The sequence below is a fragment of the Clupea harengus genome, chromosome 9, assembly GCF_900700415.2.
Source record: "Clupea harengus chromosome 9, Ch_v2.0.2, whole genome shotgun sequence".
NCBI classification, from domain to species: domain Eukaryota; kingdom Metazoa; phylum Chordata; class Actinopteri; order Clupeiformes; family Clupeidae; genus Clupea; species Clupea harengus.
Genome location: NC_045160.1, coordinates 14093298 through 14116620, shown reverse-complemented (window position 1 = coordinate 14116620; position 23323 = coordinate 14093298). Strand labels below are relative to the sequence as shown.

The 23323-nt window shown below is 46.4% G+C and overlaps 1 protein-coding gene across 6 annotated transcripts in view; it reads left to right on the top strand.

Annotated features, from left to right (window-relative positions):
• The first annotated feature begins 2676 nt into the window (after positions 1 to 2676).
• ets1 (v-ets avian erythroblastosis virus E26 oncogene homolog 1) overlaps positions 2677 to 23323 on the top strand; it is a 39044-nt gene continuing 18397 nt past the window's right edge. For 3 of the 6 annotated variants that reach the window (XM_031573580.1, XM_031573583.1, XM_031573579.1), the window contains exons 1-3: positions 2677 to 2777; positions 4707 to 4832; positions 8349 to 8505. In XM_031573580.1, the coding sequence (XP_031429440.1) occupies positions 4764 to 4832; positions 8349 to 8505 (226 nt within the window). In that variant the 5' untranslated portion in view covers positions 2677 to 2777; positions 4707 to 4763. Of the gene's footprint in view, positions 2778 to 4706; positions 4833 to 5633; positions 5729 to 8348; positions 8506 to 18078; positions 18832 to 23323 lie in introns of those variants that run through there. The other 3 variants (XM_031573584.1, XM_031573581.2, XM_012826708.3) reach the window with 3 other exon arrangements.

Genomic DNA, 23323 nt, shown 5'->3' with positions numbered 1-23323 from the left:
ATCATGAGGAATGAACTCTCTGTGCCCCTGCCTCCACCCCCACCCCCCGACTCAAGAAACAAGAAAACAAGAAAATCGAGATAACAGGTTTCAAGGCCCGAGAGCAAAAAAAAGAATAAAATAAAAACGAAAAAAAAACTGATTAAAACACGGCTTTGATGACGAACGCATGTGGCGAGATCAAAACCATGCTCACAGTTGGAGGATAATGAAACTCAGTGGAGCTTTGATGGCTCTGTGATTCACCCATGAAGACTTGCAACAGGAGATAAATAACGAGAGGGGATGGTAGCGTGCAGCAGCACACCCAAAGACGCCTTCACTGTCTGACCTCGGCCAGCAACCGCCGAGGGCCTACTTCAACAGGGGGACCTCAGACAGGCTCTTGGGTGTGTTGTCTAACAAGGCAAGGAGAAGCGGGAGAGGAAAAATGCTTTACCACAATATAGTTTAACGGGGGGGATTTGCGCTTCCACGCTCTCAAAGTGCCATGAACACGGCGTGATGCAGTTCAGCAGTAAAGCAGTCCAGATCGCATGAGTGATGGCGGCTCACTGACAGCGGCGAGGGGCGAGCTATCTGTTTAATGTGAAAGCGTGACCATAGCCTGTCGTCTCCTGAGGGAGCCGAGGAACAAAGAGGCTGGAGATAGTGGGAACAAGAGAGAAGGAGAGATAGAGATAGAGATAGGCAGAGAAAGAAATTAGGAAAAAGTTAAAACTGAGAGACTGATAAAGAAACAGGGAGAGACTCAGCCAGATAGGGAGAGAGAGAGAGAGAGAGAGAGCGAGAGAAGAAAGACAGACAGTAGAAAGAGAAAAAGAGATAGGGGGAAAGGTGGCACGGTGATGGGATGGTGAAAGGTGGAGGGAAGTGATGAGAGCTGGCTCATGTGGAGCAGGAGTGCAGAGAGGCCTCCCCTTTGAACTCCCCTGGGCTGCTAATTGAAACAGCATTGTGGGCATCAGGGGCAGATCTGGAGCACATTCATCCTCTTTATTCAATTTGCCTCATCAGAGGGGTGCGTCCGGACCACGCACTCCCTTTCCAGTTCCCTCCATCTCTGTACAGCCATAACTCATCCCCCCCCCCCCCCCCACCCCCACCCCCCACCACTACCAAAGTGTTGCACATCTGTTGTCCATGGAGCCCCCCCACCCCCCACCACCAAACCCCCTGCCATACCATGTCTGGTGGTGCCGACAGACATGGCACCTCTTCACGCTTCTCACCTTGGACTTGAAAGCATCTTTGGCTTTAGTCTCCAGCAGCCGTGCCGCTGGTCTTTGACCGTGCACTTTGTAATTCAAACAAATGTTGTGTGGTGCGGCGGTGGAACCATCACACACTCGCGGGGTGTTGCGGACGAGAGGCGAGTGTTGGGCGCATGATAAAGCACCCTCGCTATGTGAGCAATGTCTGCTCGTCGGTGTCGAGATGCTCTTCGCATAGATCTCCAGATAAATTAATACATACATGCACACATATGGACCAAGATAAACCTCTATTGTTCAAAAAGGCATGGAACTGGCATGCAAAACTTTTAAATCAAATATTCTATTTGATATGGATATGCTATGAAATATGTTATGAAATATGCGAAATAGACACAATATGATACCAAAGCCATTGAACAATTGCTGCAGTTAGACAAATGTCTTGGACCAATTATAAAGCTGGGTTGGGGGGAACTTCACTGTGTCACCAGCCCAGAGTCATTCAGAGGCAGGGAGAAGCGGGTGACAGTTGGCTGTGTTGGATGCGCTCTCGGAAAGCATTAGTGGGCGCGGAGTGCTCAGGAACCAGACGCTAACCAAGGTCATCCTATTGTCACGGCGCGCATGTGGTCACTGCTGTAAGACCCATTAGAATGCATGGCTCACTTGACCAGGGCAACTTTCCAGCAGAGGAAAGAGAGAAGGCTGTGGTTAAGCTTTTCATTGACAAAACCACTCCCTACATGTCTGAGACATGCTCTGCTGCTTTGGACAGTCACTGATGACAGGGGGCTGGGGGCTGGGGGGTGGGGGGTGGGTGACGAGTGGAGGAAATCCACACATTGTGGTCAGCGTCAATCGCTTTTCATGTCTTAATATGGCCATTTTCCTGTTCTGTCCATTGACAAAAAAAGGCTGAATGGAAAACAATAGGTCACACTGACCAACACATCTAAATATAAATTAATATATTTCACTTAAGAAATGAATGAATCACATTTGACTTGTAGTCCCTCAAGTGCACTGATTCAACATCTTCAATACTGACTTTAATTTAGATCACAATGTCCTTTTGTCTGGGAAAAAAAAAGGTGAGGTGATGTGACATTAGGACCTGACTGATGACCAAACCATTCCAAACCTAACGATATTTTAATGAATAATTATTAACAGATTGGCAAAATATCAGATACAGTAGATACATATTTAATATCACAAGATCGAGATGTATAGCTTTAAATATAGTTAACAGTCAGTTGTCTAAAAGATCAGGCTGTAATGGACAAAACATGAATTATTTCCATACAGATTATTAACAATCATATAGGCTACTCCCAGAAAGATAGCACTTGTTTAAAAAAGAACAGCTACAAAGGAAACGACTCCGTTTTTTTAGTGGACCCCGGTAATTGTCGAGGGTGGGACTAATCCGGCAAGTGCGTTTATCCTTCCTGCTCTGAACTCCAGCTTCTGCAAGCCAGGTAGAGCGCCAGTCCCGACAGCAGGAAAGCTGAGAAGCGCAACGAAATCTCGCAGGAAGTTGTTTTCCGTTCAGCATAGGTGAGTTAAAAGTTTTCTTTGTACAATTTATAACTGATCGTTCGCGCTATGAACAAGGACATCGCTTAACGATTTCAATTAGCAACAGAAAGAGGAACTTGGACAAGATGTTACTGTTTTAAATAATATTTTTGAAGTTCTGTATTTGAGAGGATGTGACAATTCGATTCATTTTGACCGTGGAGAGATGCAACGAAATTCTTAACAGATAAGAAAATGTTGGCTCTTTGTTTTAACTGATTATGATTAAGCCTCATCAGCATATATTTTATTTCATATAATGTTAATTTAATTAGGTTATTTTCCGATCTACGAATGCTATAATTCTGATATGATCAAGAAACCTCCTACACTTCCATGCAAAATTGAGTTTCATTTGCAAGACACAATACTTTATGAGTTGAATATGGAATATGCGACGTGTCATTCATTACATTTCTGTAAATTGAAATTGAACGAGGTTGACTCGACTTTGACAGCCCAATGTTTTCAAACCAAACCAAAATACACTTTTCATTAACATGTCCGTGGCACAATTTTACGATGTTGTTTTTGCCTCGTGATGCCACCCTGCACCTCCAGGAATGATATGTAACGGAGAACCCTTCAAACTTATGCACCAGTGTAACATCAGCTGCCATCTCCTTAAGCACTTCAAGATGTATCTCTCTCTCTCTCTCTCTCTCTCTCTCTCTCTCTCTCTCTCTCTCCCCTTTACTTTCTGTCATACACACCCCTAGTAGGCTAACAGTTTCAGTGGCATCAAACACACACTCACGCGCACACATACACTTTCAGGGTGTGTGTGTGTGTGGGGGGGGGGGGGGCTGGGGAGGAGAGGAGGAGGAGGATGTTTTAGGTGAGTGAGCGCTGCTATCACACAGCCTGTCTTTGCCCACGTCCTGAAATCCCTTCAGAAACATAATCCCCACAGCTGGGCTCCAGCTCTCACAGCTAATGCTGCTGCTAGTAAACAATGATAAAGAGATGGCTGGAGCAAGGGAGGGAGGGAGAGAGAAAGGAGTATGTGTGTGTGTGTGTGTGTGTGTGTGTGTGTGTGGCGGGGGGGGGGGGGGGGGGGGGGGGGGGGTGGACATCAGCCGTTGAGTGGATCACTTTTCAGCACAGAACTATTCTGTTCAGATGGGTTGGACACACCACTGCAGCTTTTCAAATCTCTCTCTCTCTCTCTCTCTGTCTCTCTCTAAGACTCTGTAAACCGACAATAATAGACCACACTGAGCACAGTGGAGGCGGAATGAGCATACATTTTGGTTTTCCATGTAATTAAAAACTTTTGATAGCTCTGGATTTTTTTTTGTGCTTTTTAACGGTATGTAAATTGTTTACATGAATTATAAAACGGACACAAATGGCCTAATTTCAAATGTATAAGGTTGACTGAAAATGGTATAACTTGCTCATTGCTGCAGACGAGATCTAGGAAAACAGATGAAACAAGATGGAATTACTTTTTACTTAATTATTAATTAATTGATTAATACGTTTTCAACATTTGGTTGTACATTCAACACTATATATCGCCTTTCCACATGATTTGATGTATTATTTGTTTGTCTTCATACTCTCATTCCTAACCCTTCACTGGAGTCTAGCCACTGAGTGACATAACACAAAGGCAACATTAGCAGAAAGCCAGAACCAAGCGTCTCCATCAGCGCCCTACTGTTTGATGAGTGCATTCAGCTTGTTGGTTTTGGAAAAGCTCTGCATCACGTTATTGTAATCCGGGTTATTGTAATCCAGGCCGTGTATGTGCGTGTGTGTGTGTGTGTGTGTGTGTGTGTGTATGTGTGTGTGTGTAGTGTATGGTGGAGCCCTGTCTACTGTGTAAACAGGCTGAGATTGATTGGGGTCTGTGGCCTCTCACCTCACCCGGCCCTGCCTGTGTGCTAATCTCTCTGGCAGGCCCACCCGTCCACCCTCCTGCCCACCCGTGCTCCTGCACCAGACCAGACCTGCACCATGAGTTACTACATGGATCCAGTTCCAGCCTACCCGGCCCTTCACCCCGTTGACCGTCTGGGCGCGATGGTAAGACCCCTTCACAACACCTACCCCCCCCCCCCCCCCCCCTCCCCCCGTGCAGTAAATCACTGGGTGTTTGCCCGGGGTGCTGCCTACCACACGAGGCGGGTGTGTGGGAGTGCGCTCACACACTCACCTCTGCATTCCATCACCGTGTTACGAAGGGTCTTGAGCAACGCCCGCCATTATGCCGTTCTGGCTCCTCATGGGGGTGTTCAGGGATTTCAGAGTTTCAGATTCACATCTCTCATGCACTCATTTCATCGGTGCCAAAAAGAAAAGAAGAAAAAAAAGAGAGAAAGCAAACGCTCCTTACATCACAAGATATGGTTGGGAAGTTTCGGTTCTCTCGCAACAAGCAAGAAATCTATCAGTTGAGCATTTAAACTATCAAGGTCACAATGAAACCAGCAGTAACTCTCCCTTGGTTTTGTCTGCAGATTCGCCCGGCCGGGTATTTACCTTGTGCTGTTAACTGCATCAGACCTTGTATGAATAAACAGTTGGAGAGTTGGAGGCTAACACAGAGGAGAGCAGGTCAATGCCGGGTCTGGGCTTTGAATTATGTGTGTGATCAGCGGCGCACCAGATCCAATCAAAACTTTGCAGTAAGAAAGAAAAGAAAAAATAGTGTGAAAGGAGATTCTTCGCTTAATTGCAAACTCTGAGACAGAGCCACAGCTTACATAAACAAAACAGGATGAAATAAAATCAGTATCTCTGCTTCTCTTGCGCACTCCTGCACCCCCCCCCCCCCCCTCCTTCTCCCTCCTCTACAATCCATAGGTCAGTGGGGTTAAAGTAGTGTGACACACGTGGAAACACGACCCAGAAGAAAAAAGAGAACATTTCATACACACATCGCAGATGACAGACACAGGAGACATTTGGATTCCTCTCAGGTAAGCAGAGGGGAGAAAGGTGCAGACTGAGACAGACGAGGAGACATTTAGCTATTTGTATGCAGAAGACAGTGGCATTAGCCAAAGGGGAGGAGGTTACATGCTAATCGGCGCGCGACCTAGCGCAACCCGCCCCCCTCCACCACTACCCCAGCCCCACACACCCAACATTGCAGGAAAGCAGTGGCACCTCTAATTGGTTCAGGTGGTCTCTGGGCTTTTGAAATTGAGATGGCTGCACACCGAGCACCCTTTGGCCCGTGGTCAGAGGCCAAGTTACCAAAGACCCGTCTCCTTCCTCGTGAATTTACATGCGGTGAAAAAAAGGAAAGTTGTTCTCTGGCTCTCAGTCTGTGATTATTTGTGTGGTGCTGAGATGACGGTAATGGATATAACTTCTCAGTGGGAAATCTTAACGGTTTGGTAGACACACCATACTTTGTTTAATCTACATAAGCATTAATACTGTAATTGAACTTTACCATTGGCCACACAGTGGTTAAGAATGCTCACATCCCATGTGGGCTGAAAAAATGGAAGAAAATCAGATGCGTCACACAGCAGTTCGTGCCAGAGCGGCTGAACTTATATCACATCTTGACCCCATCAGGCTCATTCCACATCGCGCCGCTGGGGAGTTGGATGTCGGTTTGATGTCTGTGAGCCTGCATCTGCAGACGTCCGTCTCTCTCTCTCTCTGTCTCTCTCTTTCTCTCTCTCTCTCTCAGGCTGCTTTGTTCCTGCGAGGCTAGAGAGCGCCACAAGAGCGTAGTGTCTCTCCCAGATTCTGCCACTCGGGCCTCCTAGGTCCTATCCACACTAACCTGGCTACATTTGAAAACATAATTATTTCCCCGTTTAGCCCTTCCATCCACACTAAAATGTCATTATACTTGCTGTATGAGGTGCATAAATGTGAAAACGTTCATAATTGTTTACTTTGAAATGTTGATAGGGAAAACGAAGAGTTTCAGAAACAATGACGTATGGTTGCCATGACACTGACGAAAGTTTGTGCCCCAGACACTACCAACAGCAAACACAGCGTTTTGGTGTTGATGTAGAACATTGGGGGGGGGGTTCTGACAGACATGCCATGATAACCGCAGAGCCTTGTAGTAAAAGCAAAGCTTATCAGATGAGCAGTCTCTCAGGCACCCACCACCTCCCTCTCCCCAAATCAGAGTCACCGTGGACAGCCATCGCCATAGAGACTGTACTGGGGATCTTGGGGGGGGGGGGGGGGGGGTTCTTCAGAAGCTGGAGTGGCCCTAGTGACTCCTGTCTGTGTGTGAGAGTGTGTGGATGTTTGTGTGTGTGTGTGTCTGTGTGTGAGAGTGTGTGCGTGTGAGTGTGTGGATGTTTGTGCGTGTGTGTGTGTGTGTGTGTGTGTGTGTGTGTGTGTGTGTGTGTGTGTGTGTGTGTGTGTGTGTGTGTGTTACCACTTGATACCCGATGTCACTTCAGGGAGAAAAAATAGAGCTGTCCTCTCTGCATGAGTTTCCATCAGTTGCTTTCAGCATGTGTCCATTACAAGAGACTTTCCCATAACCCAGGGGTCACCGATAGAGTTTCAGCTAAAACGCACAGCCAAACAACGCTAGGAACAAGCCACGTGTTATCTTCAAACCTGATCGTTGTTTTTCCATTGACTTTCCAATCAGTTTGTTTAGTTTTGCCAAAAAAACAAGTTGGAAACACCGCACGAAACAATTCATGTTTACACAACCTACACAATTCCATACAATGCAGGCCATTTCGGAGTGAAGAAAGCACTCCACTCTTGTCATCAGTTTCACTGGTCATTATGTTCCAAAAATAGACACGCTCACAAAAAAGGGGGCTGCTTGGGGTATTTGCTCTCCAAACACCCCTGTCTTGCTATCTGCTACGGCGCTATCTCCAGCATCTGCAGTAAATTCATATCAAGCCACTGGAGTCAGCGGACTCCTTTGGACTTCCCTTTCCTGAAGTCTGACGTCAGTAGCACTCTGTGATCTATGAGATAAGACGAGTCGAGGCACTTCAAGAGAACTGGGTCTTCAACCAGAGTACTTCACATGTAAAAGCATGACGTGGCACAGCTATGCATGGAGGGGATTTACTTTTGCTTGCATCTGCACTTCCCAATTTTAAACACTTTAAACCTCTGACTCAGACTAGTAATGTTGAGGTTTCAGTGTTTTGCAGAATACATACTAAGTGGTGATGCATGTCGAATAAACATCTTAGGACCTGTAGTGAACATCACAGTTGCCCCTGTTACACTTTATTGGCAGAATCCATGAGCTGGCATTTATATTTTGAGATGTGTTGCATTTGCACGCTTGTGGTCAGGAACAGTAGTGGTCTGTGGTGACACAGTTTGATATTCATAGCAGTGCATACTGGAAGGATCTAAATAGACATAAACAATATTGAGCAACACATATCTGTTTTTATACATACTCACACTAACAGCTTTTTATGTGTGACTGAAACATGTCAAACTCAAATCTCAAAATAAATTATTACCATTAAATGCGTCAAACATCCATTAAATGTGTCACATTTACAAAGAATGTTATCGAATGTACTGTATACATGTGGTAAATGGTCACAAATGTGTGTGTTCTTACAGAGGCAGAGTGGTGGCGTGGCCATGATGATGCCCATGGGTCAGCCAGCCCAGCTGCCAGCTGTGTGCCACCCTCAGCAGATGTACCCACCCAGGGCCCTTTATACCCAGGACGGCACCCTGCAGGAGGTCCCCAATGGCCCTGAATTCTGCCCAACAGGTAAGGAGGAGTGGATGGATGCATTGACAGATGAGCATTACTGTTTGGTGATACAGATCTACATATCTGTTGTTGGGTTTGAAGCATTTTCATATACAGGTCTAATGTGATGATTCATTGTTCCCATACATGTGGTGTCAGTACTGTTGCTGTGGTTTCATGTTATTATGAAAATTCACTGCAAAATACAGAAGGTTCTAAATTCTTAAGAAATTATCGTATAACACAAAGGGCTTTTTTGTGGGCTGTGATAGGTCACACACGCAAACACACACACACACACACAGACAGACAGACATAAACTCTCTCTCACTCACACACGCACACACACTCACACACACACACGGTCACACACTCACACGGTCACACACACACACTAACACACACACACGGGCACACACACACACTCACACACACACACACGGGCACACACACACACACACTCACACACACACAGGCACACACACACACACACACACACTCACACACACACAGGCACACACACACACATACTGTGGCAGAGGGAGCTGTTCTCTGGGGAACAAGGAGGACGTTGACCCCAGAGTGATGCCTTTAGCAGATGCAGCCTCCTCTGCTCCTCTTTGGGGCCAGTGTTGTTGTGTGTTTTTGTGTGTGTGTGTGTGTTTAGTAGGAGCCCAGTGTTGTGTGCTTGCGCTGCTTGTGCTGCTGGTGTCGATGGTGGGGGCGAATGCCCTGCATTTTTTTGGGCTCTTGCCCTTTTTTTCTCCCCTCTCGAATGTATTTAAAACAGGAACATTCCTCCCCGTGCGTTGCCTCTGCTTGACTCTGGCCTCCCTTTATTTAAAAATGATTTACGGAGGGACAGGGACACACGCCATGTTCGAGACGGGAGAGGGAGGGAGGGCTGACGGAGGGAAAGAGAGGGACAGGGACAGAAAGGGGGTTGCTTCAGGGACATAGGTCTCGCTCTGGGCACCAGCTTTCTTCCGTCACCTCCCAGGCTGCATGCGAGGGCACCCGGGGTCCAGGGGTGCAAGAGCGGCCGTCCTTTTCCCAAGCCTCAGGGGGCCCTGGGGGATTGGGGCCTGGGCTGGATTTGATGGGATTTGCTGATGTTTGTTGCTGGAGACACACTCTCGCGTAGCCTCAGGGTGGTTCCAGCACACACAGAAACGGTGGACATAAACATTGGAAAAAAACAACCATTTGAACCCTGCCCGCCGAGGGAATGGATCGGCGGGGTTGCATGCACTCACAACCTGACAGGACAAATGAGTGAGATTTTTAACAGTCCAAAGGGTTCACTTCTGAAGCTTGGACTTGGACTTCATGACAATAATCATAAGTCATAAGATCTCTTTGTACAATGAAAATAATGTCTCATCCATTCAGGCATCAGGTAGGAGCAGTGACTAATTTGAAGTAGGTGTAAATTAGGCTTTGCAGAGAAATTCGTCTGAAAGCTGCAAAGCACTCAAGTGCAATCTCAAGTGCTGTGGTTTTGTGAATCATGCAGCGACATAACCGTTATACCAAATATGATAAGGTTCACACCTCACGCCTGAAAATCGGTTTGTTTAGTCAAAATGAAACACCTTGACCTTTTGAAAGGGTGTCAATGGAGAAATGGAGACAGTGGAACAGAGACGAAACTTGTGCTCATAAATATCAGACTTTTCTACATGGCTATTTATATTACTTGTGAACTGAAAGGAACTATTGCCAGTTGACATTAAACACTGTAAAAGGCTGAGTTGAGATATTTAGTTTGAATGTGCCCGGTCCAGTCACGGGCTACAGCTGTTGACCCTCCACTCTTACTGTATGCCAGGGCTTGGCTGAGTAGTAGCTGTAAACTGAGGTCATTTCTTCCTCGTCCCTCTCCTTTGAACATGTCCACGTGTGTACGCCTTTCATTTTTTTATAGCCCAGCTTGGCCTTCATAATTAATCAATGCCATACTCCAGCTGAAGGGACCTCTCTTTTCAAGGTGGATTTTTTCCATGCGTGAAAACTGTGTAATTAGTTCAAGACAACACGTCCTATGGCAGCTGAATCAATCAAGAGGATTTTTTGGAAAAATAGATGTCAGGACCCAGGTGCCCAATGAAACGTCAGCTATGCACAACCTGTGAAACGCCTTTTTGTGCCACACCGTAAATAGGGCCAACATAAACCCTAGAGCTCCTCCACCCATGTTGGGGTATATATAATTGAGGAATGGTGTCGGTGCAGGTGCATACCATAAAACCACATCCAGGGCTCTCAAGCCGCTATATGACTGTAACGCATACAATACATATTGTGCGACATGCAACGCCACATCAGCTCCTAACTAAACGGCAGCAGGACTTCACATCTTGTAATTAAATATAGCCGCAAGTCTTTAGTTTCCTGCAGCCGGCGAGGTACAGCACACATACACACACACAGACAGGCAGTACAGGACACATATACACACAGTCGCACACACACAAACATCCACACTCACACGGCAAATCTAGCTCCCACTTAATACATGCCTAATTGTTTTTGGCAAGATTCTGATTCACCAAATGAACTGAACTGCTCTAAGTGGCAGCAAATAGAGCTTAACAGCCTTGGCCATGGGGAGATAGATGGGAGGAAAACTGCCTTGAGCACTCAGTAGGCCACCGTAGCACAGAGCAGCGTAGCACTCAGTAGGCCACCGTAGCTCAGAGCAGCGTAGCACTCAGTAGGCCACCGTAGCACACGCAGCGTAGCACTCAGTAGGCCACCGTAGCACAGACAGCGTAGCACTCAGTAGGCCACCGTAGCACACGCAGCGTAGCACTCAGTAGGCCACCGTAGCACAGACAGCGTAGCACTCATTAGCCACCGTAGCACAGACAGCGTAGCACTCATTAGCCACCATAGCTCAGAGCAGCATAGCACTCAGTAGGCCACCGTGGCTCAGACAGCGTAGCACTCAGTAGTAACTTTATGTCCAGCTGGGTTCCCACAGCACTGCATGTTTCCTGACACCCAATTTTACTCCTCAGATATTTACACATGAGAGGGCCCTGATTGGCTGAGGCAGGAATATTCATTCTAAGCTGGGGCGAGGAGAGGTCTACAGCATGCAGGGCTGTGGGTGCCCATGAGTCCGATTAAGAGAGATGACACCACACCAGCACTGCTGCTAATGGACAGCTTCCTCAGGCAGGGCCAGATGTGTGAGGGATGTTTCACTTGGCACGCCTGGCTCCGAGCCCACTGTCACACACGCTGTCTGCTGACATCCACCATGGCAGAGAAGTGTTTATACAGGCCTGCGTCCGGTCCTCTTTCTCTCTCTCTCTTTCTCTCTTTCTCGGTCATTCTTCATTATGCTGCTATCTCTCTCGCTCCTACACAGACACTGCTGTACAGGCACATGTCAACTTCTTGTGCACACACACACACACACACACACACACACACACACACACACACACACACACACACACACACACACACACACACACACACACACACTAGCATACATACACAAACTTGCACCCACTGACATTCACTGGCTGCTCATAAACGCCCACTGAGAGCACTGCAACGACTCACATTGACACATACATACTTATACCCTCACACCCACAGGATGTTCACAGACTCAGACACACACACACAAACACACACACAAAAATGCATACTCTCCCGCACACACATACACACACACCGGCACATGCACATGCATGCGGCTGCATGATTAGTACATATGGGGAGAAAACATCTGCATACACCCTGCATACACCACACGCATACACATCTATGCCTCCACACATGTAGTCTTACACACACACACACACACACACACACACACACACACACACACACACACACACACACACACACAGAACATTCACACCCATTCATTACAGTAAAATCACACACGCAGCGGTGCTCTCTCCCCCACTGCCTCACACACACTGGTGTGCTCATCCACAGCAACAGTACATCTGAGACATACAGTACAGCACACTTACACTCGCTCCCATTCACGACCAGCGGAACAGCTGGGATCCGGAGCCCAGGGACCAGCGGCCAGGCTTTTATGTGATGTGATTTGACAGCTGGACAGTTGAGGAGAGGCGGAGAGGGAGAGGGTAAGCCAACGAGCTAAAGACTGGACGTGTTCTGGGGAGGGGAGGAGTGGTGTGTGTGTGTGTGTGTGTGTGTGTGAGGGGGGTGGGGGGTACACGGTGTTCTGCTGTGGAGAGGGAGGATGGTGGAGGAGGAGGAGGAGGAGGAGGGCGTGGTTTTTGAGGGGAGGGGGGAAGGGGTGCGGGGTGGCCTCTGATGAGGGGCACGTCCTCACGGGCGCAGGCCCATTTTTTATTTCTAAAAGTAAACAGCGGGCCTGCGGGGGTCTGGAGGTTATGGGAAAGGAGGAAACAGAGATGCTAATCAGAGCCGCGCACACTTCCCCTGACTATAAAACAACACGAGAGGGGAGAGAGAGAAAGAGAGAGAGAGGGAGGGAGAGGGACGGAGAGGGAGAAGACAGAGAGAGGGAGAAAGAGAGAGGGAGAGAGAGGAAAGACAGAGGGAGAAGGAGAGGGAGAAAGAGAGGCCGTGGGGGTATTGGGGGGTTGAAAAAAGTCCCACCTCATTATTAACCTTATTTTAGGATGTTGTGTACTGATGCCGTGGACGTCACAGCTCCTGAATCATTCACTCATTGGCCGTCTGTCAGATGATACAAGAGCTGAAGCTGGCTGTGCTGTTCTGGGAACACTGGGTACTGGGCCACAGTGACTTTCCATGACACAGCTAGCACCGGTCACCCGCTAAAAAGATACGTTTGAAACATGTGCTGAACTCCCAGCGCTGACGTCAACACCTAATCCTGTCTGAGAAAAAGAAAAAAAAGAAATCTTCTTTCTTGGGAATTGTTTAAAACAATTATTTTGTATTTGTGTTTAAATATTGTGTTTGTGTTAAACACATCTACCAATTTAAAAAGTATACAATATGATTCTGCCTAACTGGTCAGTAATACGTCATGCTAGAGGTCAGGCTTTTATGAACATTCAGGAAACAGAGACAGGCGCACACACATTGTCAGTACTTAGGCATCATCATCCATCATGCAGGAGATGCCAGGGAGCATTCCTACAGTATATGAAAAATTCATAATGAGCCCAACCCCCCTGACCTCTCAGATCAATGGACCCGGAGAGCAGATGCACCGTAGATACAGTATTAGGCTGAGTGCCATCCGAGTAGGCCGGGGACTTCCCTGACGCACACGTCCTGGAGGTGTCATCCATGGCTTTCACACACACACACACACACACACGCGTGCATACACACACGTGCCACACACAAACACACACACACAGACACACACAAAACACACACGCATGCATGCACACACACACACAAACACAGACACACACACTTACAAAGATAGATACACACACATACATGCTGATAGATGCACACACACACACACACACACACACACACACACACACACACACACACACGCACACACACACACACACACACACACACACACACACACACACACACACACACAGACACACACGCACACACACACTCCAGAGAGCTCTGCTAAGAGGAGGGAGGGAGACCTTGGAGACACTGATACCCTGAGGGAGGAGGAGTAGAAGAGGAAGGCAGAAAGAGAGAGGTGGGGTGGGGGAGGAGATGGGAGATGCAATTTAATTATCTACACAATGCACTGAATGGGAGGCACGTGGTGCGGCTAATGGAGAAGATAGATGTCCTTGTTAGCCGGGCTAATTGTTCAGAAAAGAGCCGGGCCTTTGTTCCACAGCCGGCCCCCTCCAGCAGGCTGACCCTGCACCAGCAGAACACCCCGCCCCCCCGACCTAAACGCCACCCCCCTCGTCTGTCTCTCTTTTTCTTTTTCTCTCCCTTACTCCACGGGGACCCTGTGATCTCAGCAGGGTTACGGCCAGCCTGTGGCATCAGTAGACGCTACAGACACAGATAGGGTATGGGAGGGTATGAGACAGAGAGTTTAGGGCACAAACTTAATGTGTGTGTGTGTGTGTGTGTGTGTGTGTGTGTGTGTGTGTGTGTGTGTGTGTGTGTGTGTGTGTGTGTCTGTGTATGTGTCTGTGTATGAATGTGGAGTTTTGTCCTCTTCTTGATTGCCCTGCTTCCCAACATCTCTCCCTTGTTCTTATTACATACTACCCTAATTTTAAAGGCCAGAGGTGAAAGGTTGCACGGATGACTATATGATTCTTGGGAAGACATTAGAGATGGTACTTTATAGTACTCATAGTTAATGCCACTGGGAATATGCAATAACAATCTGGCAAGGTAAGTGGGTAGCAGTAAATAAGTGATTCATTATAATCCAGAGATAATGCTACATCTGATGTTTTGCCAAGAATCATATAGTATTCAATGAGCAGTCATTTAGAATGACATCAGACCTGACCAGGAAGTAGGGTTGATATATGTACACACATATATCAGGCTAACCTGCTTACAGAATCACAGCACAGTCAGACAGGTTTCATAACATCTGCTAACTGTCAATACCATGGCAACGACATTCATCCATCCAGTGCACTGGCCATTAAGACCTTGGATGAAATAAGTCTGGAAATCTACGCGGCTTCTCCAGACTGGGAAGCCAGCAGCAGAGCGATATAATGGCTTGACATGTGCAGTGTTGTTTCTGAAATAGTTGTGATTCCCAAACCGCCATTAGCAGCAGTGAAGAACAACACATGCTTTCCGCCTCTACAATGGGAAAGAAAGAGAGAAAAAGAAAGAGAGAGAGAGAGAGAGAGAGAGAGAGAGAGAGAGAGAAAGAGAGAGAGGGAGAGAGAGGAAGATGTATTTTTCCGAGGTGGTATCCTGGTAACAGCTTGTTTTGGGGTGTCAACAACTTCTGTAAAAAAAAGACCAGTAGGAGGTCCAAGTTGAAACCTGAATTAATTTATAATTGTGATTCACAATCCTCCCCCATTCATCTTCCATGGGTTTCATGATTCCACCTTTTTTAACAGGCCAAGAGCAAGTGGAAACAACTCAGTCTGCCTAATTTATTCCTCAAAATCTTTTTATTCTTAAGAATCACTGGTAAAGTGTGTCAGTGCCCTGAACACAAGATGAAAAACACATTTTGCTTGAGAACGAAAGAGGTACTTTCTATTCACATTCAACAGTGTTTTTGTGCTTGTCCATGCCTGTAGTGATTTTCCATCTCTTACTCCTCTCTTTAAATGCTTCGACTGCGAAATGAAAGGTGAAGGTGAATCTTTTTTTCGGAAAACAAAATCAAGTTTCCTTGTGAGGTTGCCTGGGCTGTTTCAAAACATTCTCCTGTTTCTTTTTTTTACCGACAACAAGGACATTAAAGGACTCTACCAGATCAAAGTCCTTACATAAATAGCAGTAGTAGTGGGAAACAGGTTAATGTTAATGTTCCCTCAAGCATCATTATTAAATCTGAGGTTGAATCAGAATGCAAATATGAATGGAACAACCCCCTCCCCCTCTACCAACTACTACCAGCTCAAGAATATAGACACTCAGCAAACTCCAGTAGAGATATTAGTCAGCAACACCATTAGACTTAATGGCAGCCCCTGGGCAGAAAAGGACCCAGGCTGTCCTTTTAAGAGTACAAGGAGCTCATTAAGACCCAAACAAAAAAAGGGTTACTGAGAGACAGAGGGAGGGAGAGCAGGAGGGAGAGTGGAGAAGTGAGTGAGTGAGTATGTGAGTTAGTGAGTGAATGAGTGGGTGTGAGGGATGGAGAGAGAGCGAGGGAGGGAGTGAATGAGAAGAAGGAGTGGGGCAGCCTACCTTCCCCATCCCCCTCCCTTCTATGCTGCTCAACAGTACACCCATCTGCCCCCCCCCCCCCCCAACCCCCCCAAGCCCTCGACCCGGCCACAGAAACCACACTGCGTCTCTGTCGCTTCCACCATAGCTCATATCTGTCAAGTGAAACACTATCCAGGCCGGCTAATGGAGACAGTACTGAATTCCTGTTTGAAAATCAATATGTGATCAATAGCACTGGCTCGCCCATCCTCGTGATCCCATTTAAAGATATGTGCCATTACAATGCTGCTGTACCAAGACTTCTCTCTACCCAGTTATCTAATAAGCTTAGCCTGCACACAGATGATGATTGAAGGGGCTTTGCTGAATCCAACAGTATTTGTAGTCTTTGGATAATATTGTTTGAGGGCTAAGATCTGTCTCCTATTCACTGCTCTGTGATGGTGATCTGCGGCAGAGCTGTGGATTGTTCCGGACAGCCTCTTTTACAGTTGTCATTATTATTTTGCTGCACATGCAAAACAAGCAGATCAGTGCATGACAACTGCAATGACATGACAATCTGTTGCCATGGCAGCTAATTTATTTAGTGCAGGGAATTGTTTTCCTTCCTCTCTCTCATCTTCTTTCGCTCTCCCTCTCTCTTTATCCATGACATCTTTTCCTCTCTTTTCTATATTGCTCCCCCTCTGAGTTTTATCCTTCAATATTCTCTCCTTTATTCTTTGCCCCCCCCCCCCCCCCCATACTGTGTCTCTGCTCAAACTAATCCTCATGATTTAATATAGAACATGACATGGTGATTGTCTCTAATTAAAAACCATCCAGAAATAAGTTTGAGAGAGCAGGATGGGGGAAAAAGGATATAAATAAAACCAAACAAATACAACATAATCCTCTCACAAATCAAATGCTTGCAGGCTACTGTGATGGATGGCCCAATTGAATTAGTGTTGATAAATAGCCCCAAATATTTGGGTCAACCAGCATCCAGCGCTAGCCATTTGTTTATGCCTCAAACTTTCCTCTGTGAAAAGGCCTACGCTCTGCTCAGGATAGACCTGGAGGAAGACCTGTGTCGAAGGCACTCCTCTGCCCTGTCTCCGTCCGTCTGGAGCTGGACATTCTCTGCTGGGCCTTAAAGAGAAGGAGACAGACACGGCTTATTTTATTGATCCAGTCGAGGTGGGCAGGAAGCACTCAAAGGTGTTTATGAGGGAAACTGGTCCAGCACTCAGATTTCCAGCCTGCCGGCTCGCTATGTCCACGCTAGTCATCATTCAGCAAAGCTTTCAAACCTCGCTCAATGCTCGCTGGGAGGATTGGTGAATTCCTGGATTGTGTAACATGTAAGAAAGTATGTTACACAAAAAATCTCGTAAATTCCTTACAGTTTGACACTTCCTAAATGCAACCCTATGTAGTTGAATGTCCGCCTGTACATTTGTATCACTAGTTTTCTGCTCAAAAGTCTTCCCGCATTATAAGAAACTATCCAGTGTTTGCTTAATTCAATAACATGGGGAAATCCAGAGAAGGCTGTTCAAGTGTGGTTGGTTACCAACAAGAAAGAATGAAAAGCCATGCCTTCATTGTTCATGCATATTTCATTACTTTTCTCTTGATAATGGACTTTTAAAAATGGTGAGATTAGCACTGTGATAAAACCATCATCAGTAGGCTAATTAGGCAATTTCTTGCATCAGCCTTTTATTCTGAGCACTGCGGTGTAGGGTTTCAAGTTCTTGCTCAAGACAATCCAATTTTGAACATGATGTGACTTCTGGTTCCTTGTGCAATAGCCTTCTCCTCGCCAGTCGTATTCCATTTAAACTTAACACAAGTGTTATGTGAGAAGGGGAAGTTCCCAGCTGTTATGTTTTGCTTCAAAGAGGAAAAAAAAGGGAAAAAAGGAAAAAAAGAGAGAAACAAGCTTTTCCAATGAACGATAAAAAAAAACTGAATGTGACTTGTAGACAAACGTGTAACTGTTAAGAATTGACATCCCCTGTGACGCTACGTGATAATGTAATGGGATTCTGGAGGAGTCTCAGCTGAAAGGAATGTAATTGAATTGTGAAGCATTTGGCCTGGCTGACGCCGCCCACTTCGTAGTGTCGTACATGTACGCTGCCACGGGAGCTGCCTCTTCCGCACCGACAAGCACAGAAACGCCCTGACGAAGGTACAGGGAGGGAGGGAAGGAGTGAGTGAGTGAGTGAGAAAGAGAAGAGAAAGAAAGAAGGAGAGAGAGAAAGAGTAGGAGAGAGAAAGCGAAAGACAAGTTTTAGGACTAGTAATAAACGTCGCTGAATATCTGTATAAATTGTGGAAGAGAAAAAAAAGCAAAATAGAAAGTTTAAGCTTTTTTCGAAAAATAAGGGTAGACGATATAGTCTAAAACATAGTTTGGGACTATTATATCGGGGGGAAAAAACCCTGCTGAACATACTGAATACATGATCATGACGGCAGCTGTTGATATGAAACCAACGTTAACCATTATAAAATCTGAGAAGGTGGAAGGTAAGTAATTCAGCACTATTGTCCTGCAATTATATTTGAATATCTTGTGCTTGTCTCTGAGAAATAGCTTTTTCTCTTTATTGTCACTTATTGAAACACTTGCAATTTTTCTGTACATCTGCCTCCTGTCTTCTAAAACGTTGAGTCGAAGATGTGTTACGGCAATCGAAGAAGTGTCTTATGAGGTGATCTGTAAAGTAACGGGATAGTTTATCTCCCATGTTGCATGTTTCCAGCTGCAGAAACACTGCGGCTTTAAGAACAGCTGCTGCCACCGAACAAATTCTATGTATGTGTAGTAATCATCACTGTATTTCTATTTTGTGTTAAGATACATGCTATGAGCGCATTAATTATTTACAGACATATACGGCTGTATCATATTGATCCTGCAGCATCCGCTGAAAACGCGTTGGTGTTATATATTGCTTATCACAGTCTAATGAAAATAGAAACTTAAATGGTTATATTTGGTTCAGGGTTGTTTGGAGAATAAATATTTCCATCCACGTTTAGCTTTCGCGCTTCATCGCTGCTCTATGTTAGGTTGAGCAGGCTATATGCAGGTCTCTAGCATTTGACAGTAACCCTGCCGGTTCGGTCTGAAATGATGCTCCTGTTGCTATCGCTAGTAACTTATAACAAGAGTGATCCCAAATGTGATTAGTCGAAAAAATAGAACTGAAGTTTTGCTGCTGGTGCATGCGACTTTGAAGCTGTTTTTTCTTGCTCAATGTGGAAGGTTATAGTTTGTTTTGTATTTTATGGCGATGGAATATATAAGGATGGATCAGTTTATTGTTGGCCCTTGTTTGTATTAGTTATCAGTCAAAGTTGTCTTTCTTTCTTCCTTCCTTTCTTTCTTTCTTTCTTTCTTTCACAATTTTCCTGACCTTGTTTGACCACCACATTTTAGCAGAGAAACTCATTCTTAACTCCAACATGTCTCAGTGCTGTGTCACTGCCCATTCCCCCCCCCCCCCTTAGCTGGCCAGGCTGAGAGCAGGGACTCAGGGCATGTGCCAGAGGTAGTCAGCAGGATTTCCCCCCTCCCCCGGGTTCACTCTGACCATAGTCTCATGAGGACCAGGCTGAGGTGATGAGTACGCAGTGTAGGACTGCCCTCAGGGTTGACCCCTACAGCATTGTGCGTGTGCCAAGTTGTGTGTGTGTGTGTTTGTGTGTGTGTGTGTGTGCGTGTGTGTGTGTGTGTGTGTGTGTGTGTGTGTGTTTGTGTGTGTGTTTGTGTGTGTGTGTGTGTGTTTGTGTGACGTTCCCTCGGATGGGCAGACATAGAGGTACTTTTCTTATTATAACTACGTCTATATTCACTTGGTAAGTTGAGTGAATAAGTACGTGACTATGGTTGCAGCTATTCGTGGGGATTTGTCATAGAAGCATACTCTTAGCTTGCGGCAGATAGAGGTGTGAATCAACAGCTTAGTACACCTGCAGACGTTGCACACATGAGTGCACGCACACACATTCACACACGCACACACAAACACACACTCACACAGAATTACACGCACACACACACTCGGATGGAGAAACAATCTTGATAAATATAAAAAAAGTGCTGACAGTTGTGAAAGGCTTGCCAAAACTTCATACTATCTTGCAAAACCATTTTGCAATGCTAGCTCCTTCACTCTTCACCAGCCGCCATCTCTCAGGGCTGAGCTGCCACTGCCAAGGACTGAGGCGGCCAGGTCAGGAGTGCGGTCACTCCTGTTTACTCTCACTCTGGCCTGCTAATGAACCCCCCTCGACATCTAAAGAGGAACATGCCCTTTGATTCAAACATGGAGGCAATGCTAAGCTTTTTAGCTCTGGAGAATGACAGGGTTCTTTTTCGGTGGGCAAAGACAAGCGGTGGGAAATCTTAATTATGTTAAGGTGAATGTATGCCATACTTGATGCTATTTGTGGATACATTTTTTTTAAATATTTGAGTGATTTTAAATAGATAAGTGTATTTCTTGGGTTTCTGAGTCACTTAAACCAAATCAAAGCACCCGATATAACATGTGAACGGTAGCAGAGGTAATTCTGCTTAAGTTTTACATCTCAGGCTTCTGATTGTGCCCTGCTGAAAGCGGCTGTCTGGCATGCCGACATGTAGACACAACAACAAGCATAACCGTCTCAAGAGATAGTGGAATTTCAATTACGCCAGATCCCCCAAGGTGATGGGTGTTTGTGTTTGCCCTGAGAAGAGCATGGCCTTTCAGCACTGAAGGTTTATCCAACCCAAACACAACTCACCTCAGTACTCAAGGGCCAGCAGCCAAGTCAGACAGCCATATCTTATTCTTTTCTCTTGTAAAATCCCATAGGAATACTACGCTGTAGCATACTATCCCTCTCTCTCTCTCTCTCTCTCTCTTTCCAGTAGTGTGTTCCAGGGTTCAGTGAATGACAGGAATGTTTGTGGTACGGGTGGGCCACCCTCTGTCCTCCTTTATCTGATTTTGCTGCGGCAGCATTCGTCTCAATTGGGCGCCCTGGCCCTGCGCTGGCCTGGCTTGGCAGAGACACTGTGGTGCCACAGGTTTGTGACAGATGCCTCCTGCCACTGACCATAATCCCAAAGGCACCCCGCACACACACAAAAAAAATGTCAAAAGGAAATGCGAATCAGCGAGGTTCTCTCATAAGTTCTCCAAATGGGTCTTTGGAGACTCGGGGGGGGGGGGGGTCTTCATTCAGTACGTCTGTGGCCATGAGCGCTAGTGCTAGTGGTGTTACATAATAGGGCAGCGGTGCCTGGGTTTCATACGGTGCCTGGCTAACCGCCGTGCCACCCGGGCTCCTCTGGAGGTGCCCTGTGTGTGAGCCGGCTTGGCAGAGAGAGAGGGGCAGCTGAGCAAACAGAGCTCTCGGGGTGATTCAGGTTCCTCTGAAGTGGGTCGCCGGCCGAGCACACAAACAAATGACTGAGTCTGGCTTCGGTTTTTTATTAATTTTCTGTGATGTTGAAAAATGAAATAAAATGAAAATAAAAAATGGCACTTCAAAGACTTTTTATGTCCTGAACCAAGTCATGTTGTTTTAACTGTACTTTGGAGGGAACTTGGAAGGAAAAAGTGACACACCTTGTTAGTCAGCACTGACGTGCCCACTGTGACCCAAAATCTGCGCTAGTTATTTCTGCAGCTAATGTTTTCTTAGTTAGGGAGGGCAGGCCATGCCATGTCAGCAGTGGGTCTCTGTCCGACTCCCGCCCTCCTCATCATGTGTGTTAGTGAAATGCCCCCCTGTCTGAATGTACACTTGTTTAAATGACCTACACCCCCCCCCCCTTTCTTTTTTTCCGAATACTGTGCTGGTGACTTCACATCTTTATGGTTCCCTTTAAAGCTGTCATAAAAGGCGGTGTGTTACTTTCAGAATGCCCCAGTGCGCTAAATAGTAAGCATGTGTGAGAACAACTCATAGATAGAGAGACAGAGGAAGGGAAAGAGAAAGACAGAAAGATAAAGAGGGAGACTGATACAAAGAGAGAGAGAGAGAGAGAGAGAGAGAGAGAGAAAAGAGAGCTGTAATCAAGTACACACAGGCTTTAATGGATGTCTTAAAAGCATTAGAACAATAGCGTTGAAAAGCAGGACAGTTGATTGCACTACAAAATTACTTTGGCGCGTGCATTAGTAAGCTGAGCACCACTTTTGACATGACTATTTCGGAAATGTTAGTTGACCTCAGCCATCACAATGATCTCTTCAGTCCTTGAGGAGAACCATTCTGTCTGTCCATTTCACCATAGAAGACAAAAAAAACAAAAAAAGAAAACATAGCGTGGGACACTTTTTTCAGGGGGGGAGGGGGTGTCCAGATTTTACTGCTCTGCCCTCCTTCTCCTTCTCCTCCTTTTCCTCCTCTCCCTCTTCTCCCTCCTCTCTCCTCCTCCTCCTCCTCCTCTTGTTCTCTCCTTTTGTGTCCTCTGTGAGCCACATGCGCTCCTGTCTGGCCTTCTCTTGAAGTGATGGCGTCGCGCTGCTGCTATGTTCGGCTCATCCCAGACGCCTGCTAAAGGCTAATTACTGAGTCACTCTGCCTGTAGGATAGGACTGCCGCCATAGCCAGCCCCCTTACCACCCACCCACCCACACACACACACACACACACACACACACATCCAGATGACTTTCCGTACGTCACTAAGCATGACTGGAGGTCCTCTATGTCTTCTTCTGTTGTTAAAGACACAAACACACTCACACACACAAACACACAAATCCTGTCTCTCGCTCTTTCTCTCTCACACACACACACACACACAAACAGACCTTTCTTGTATGTGTTGCTACATCTGGTTTTGTCCCTCTCTGCTCTAGTGCCTGGTCTTCTGTGACTCAGTGCAGTGTTGGCTTACTGCTTGTCAAGGATGTGGAGGTCGTGTCATGTTTGCGTGCCGTCTGTTTAAAACATCACCAAGAGAGCTCACGGGCCCACTACCTCTGCCTCACCGGCGATCCCAAACGGGCCG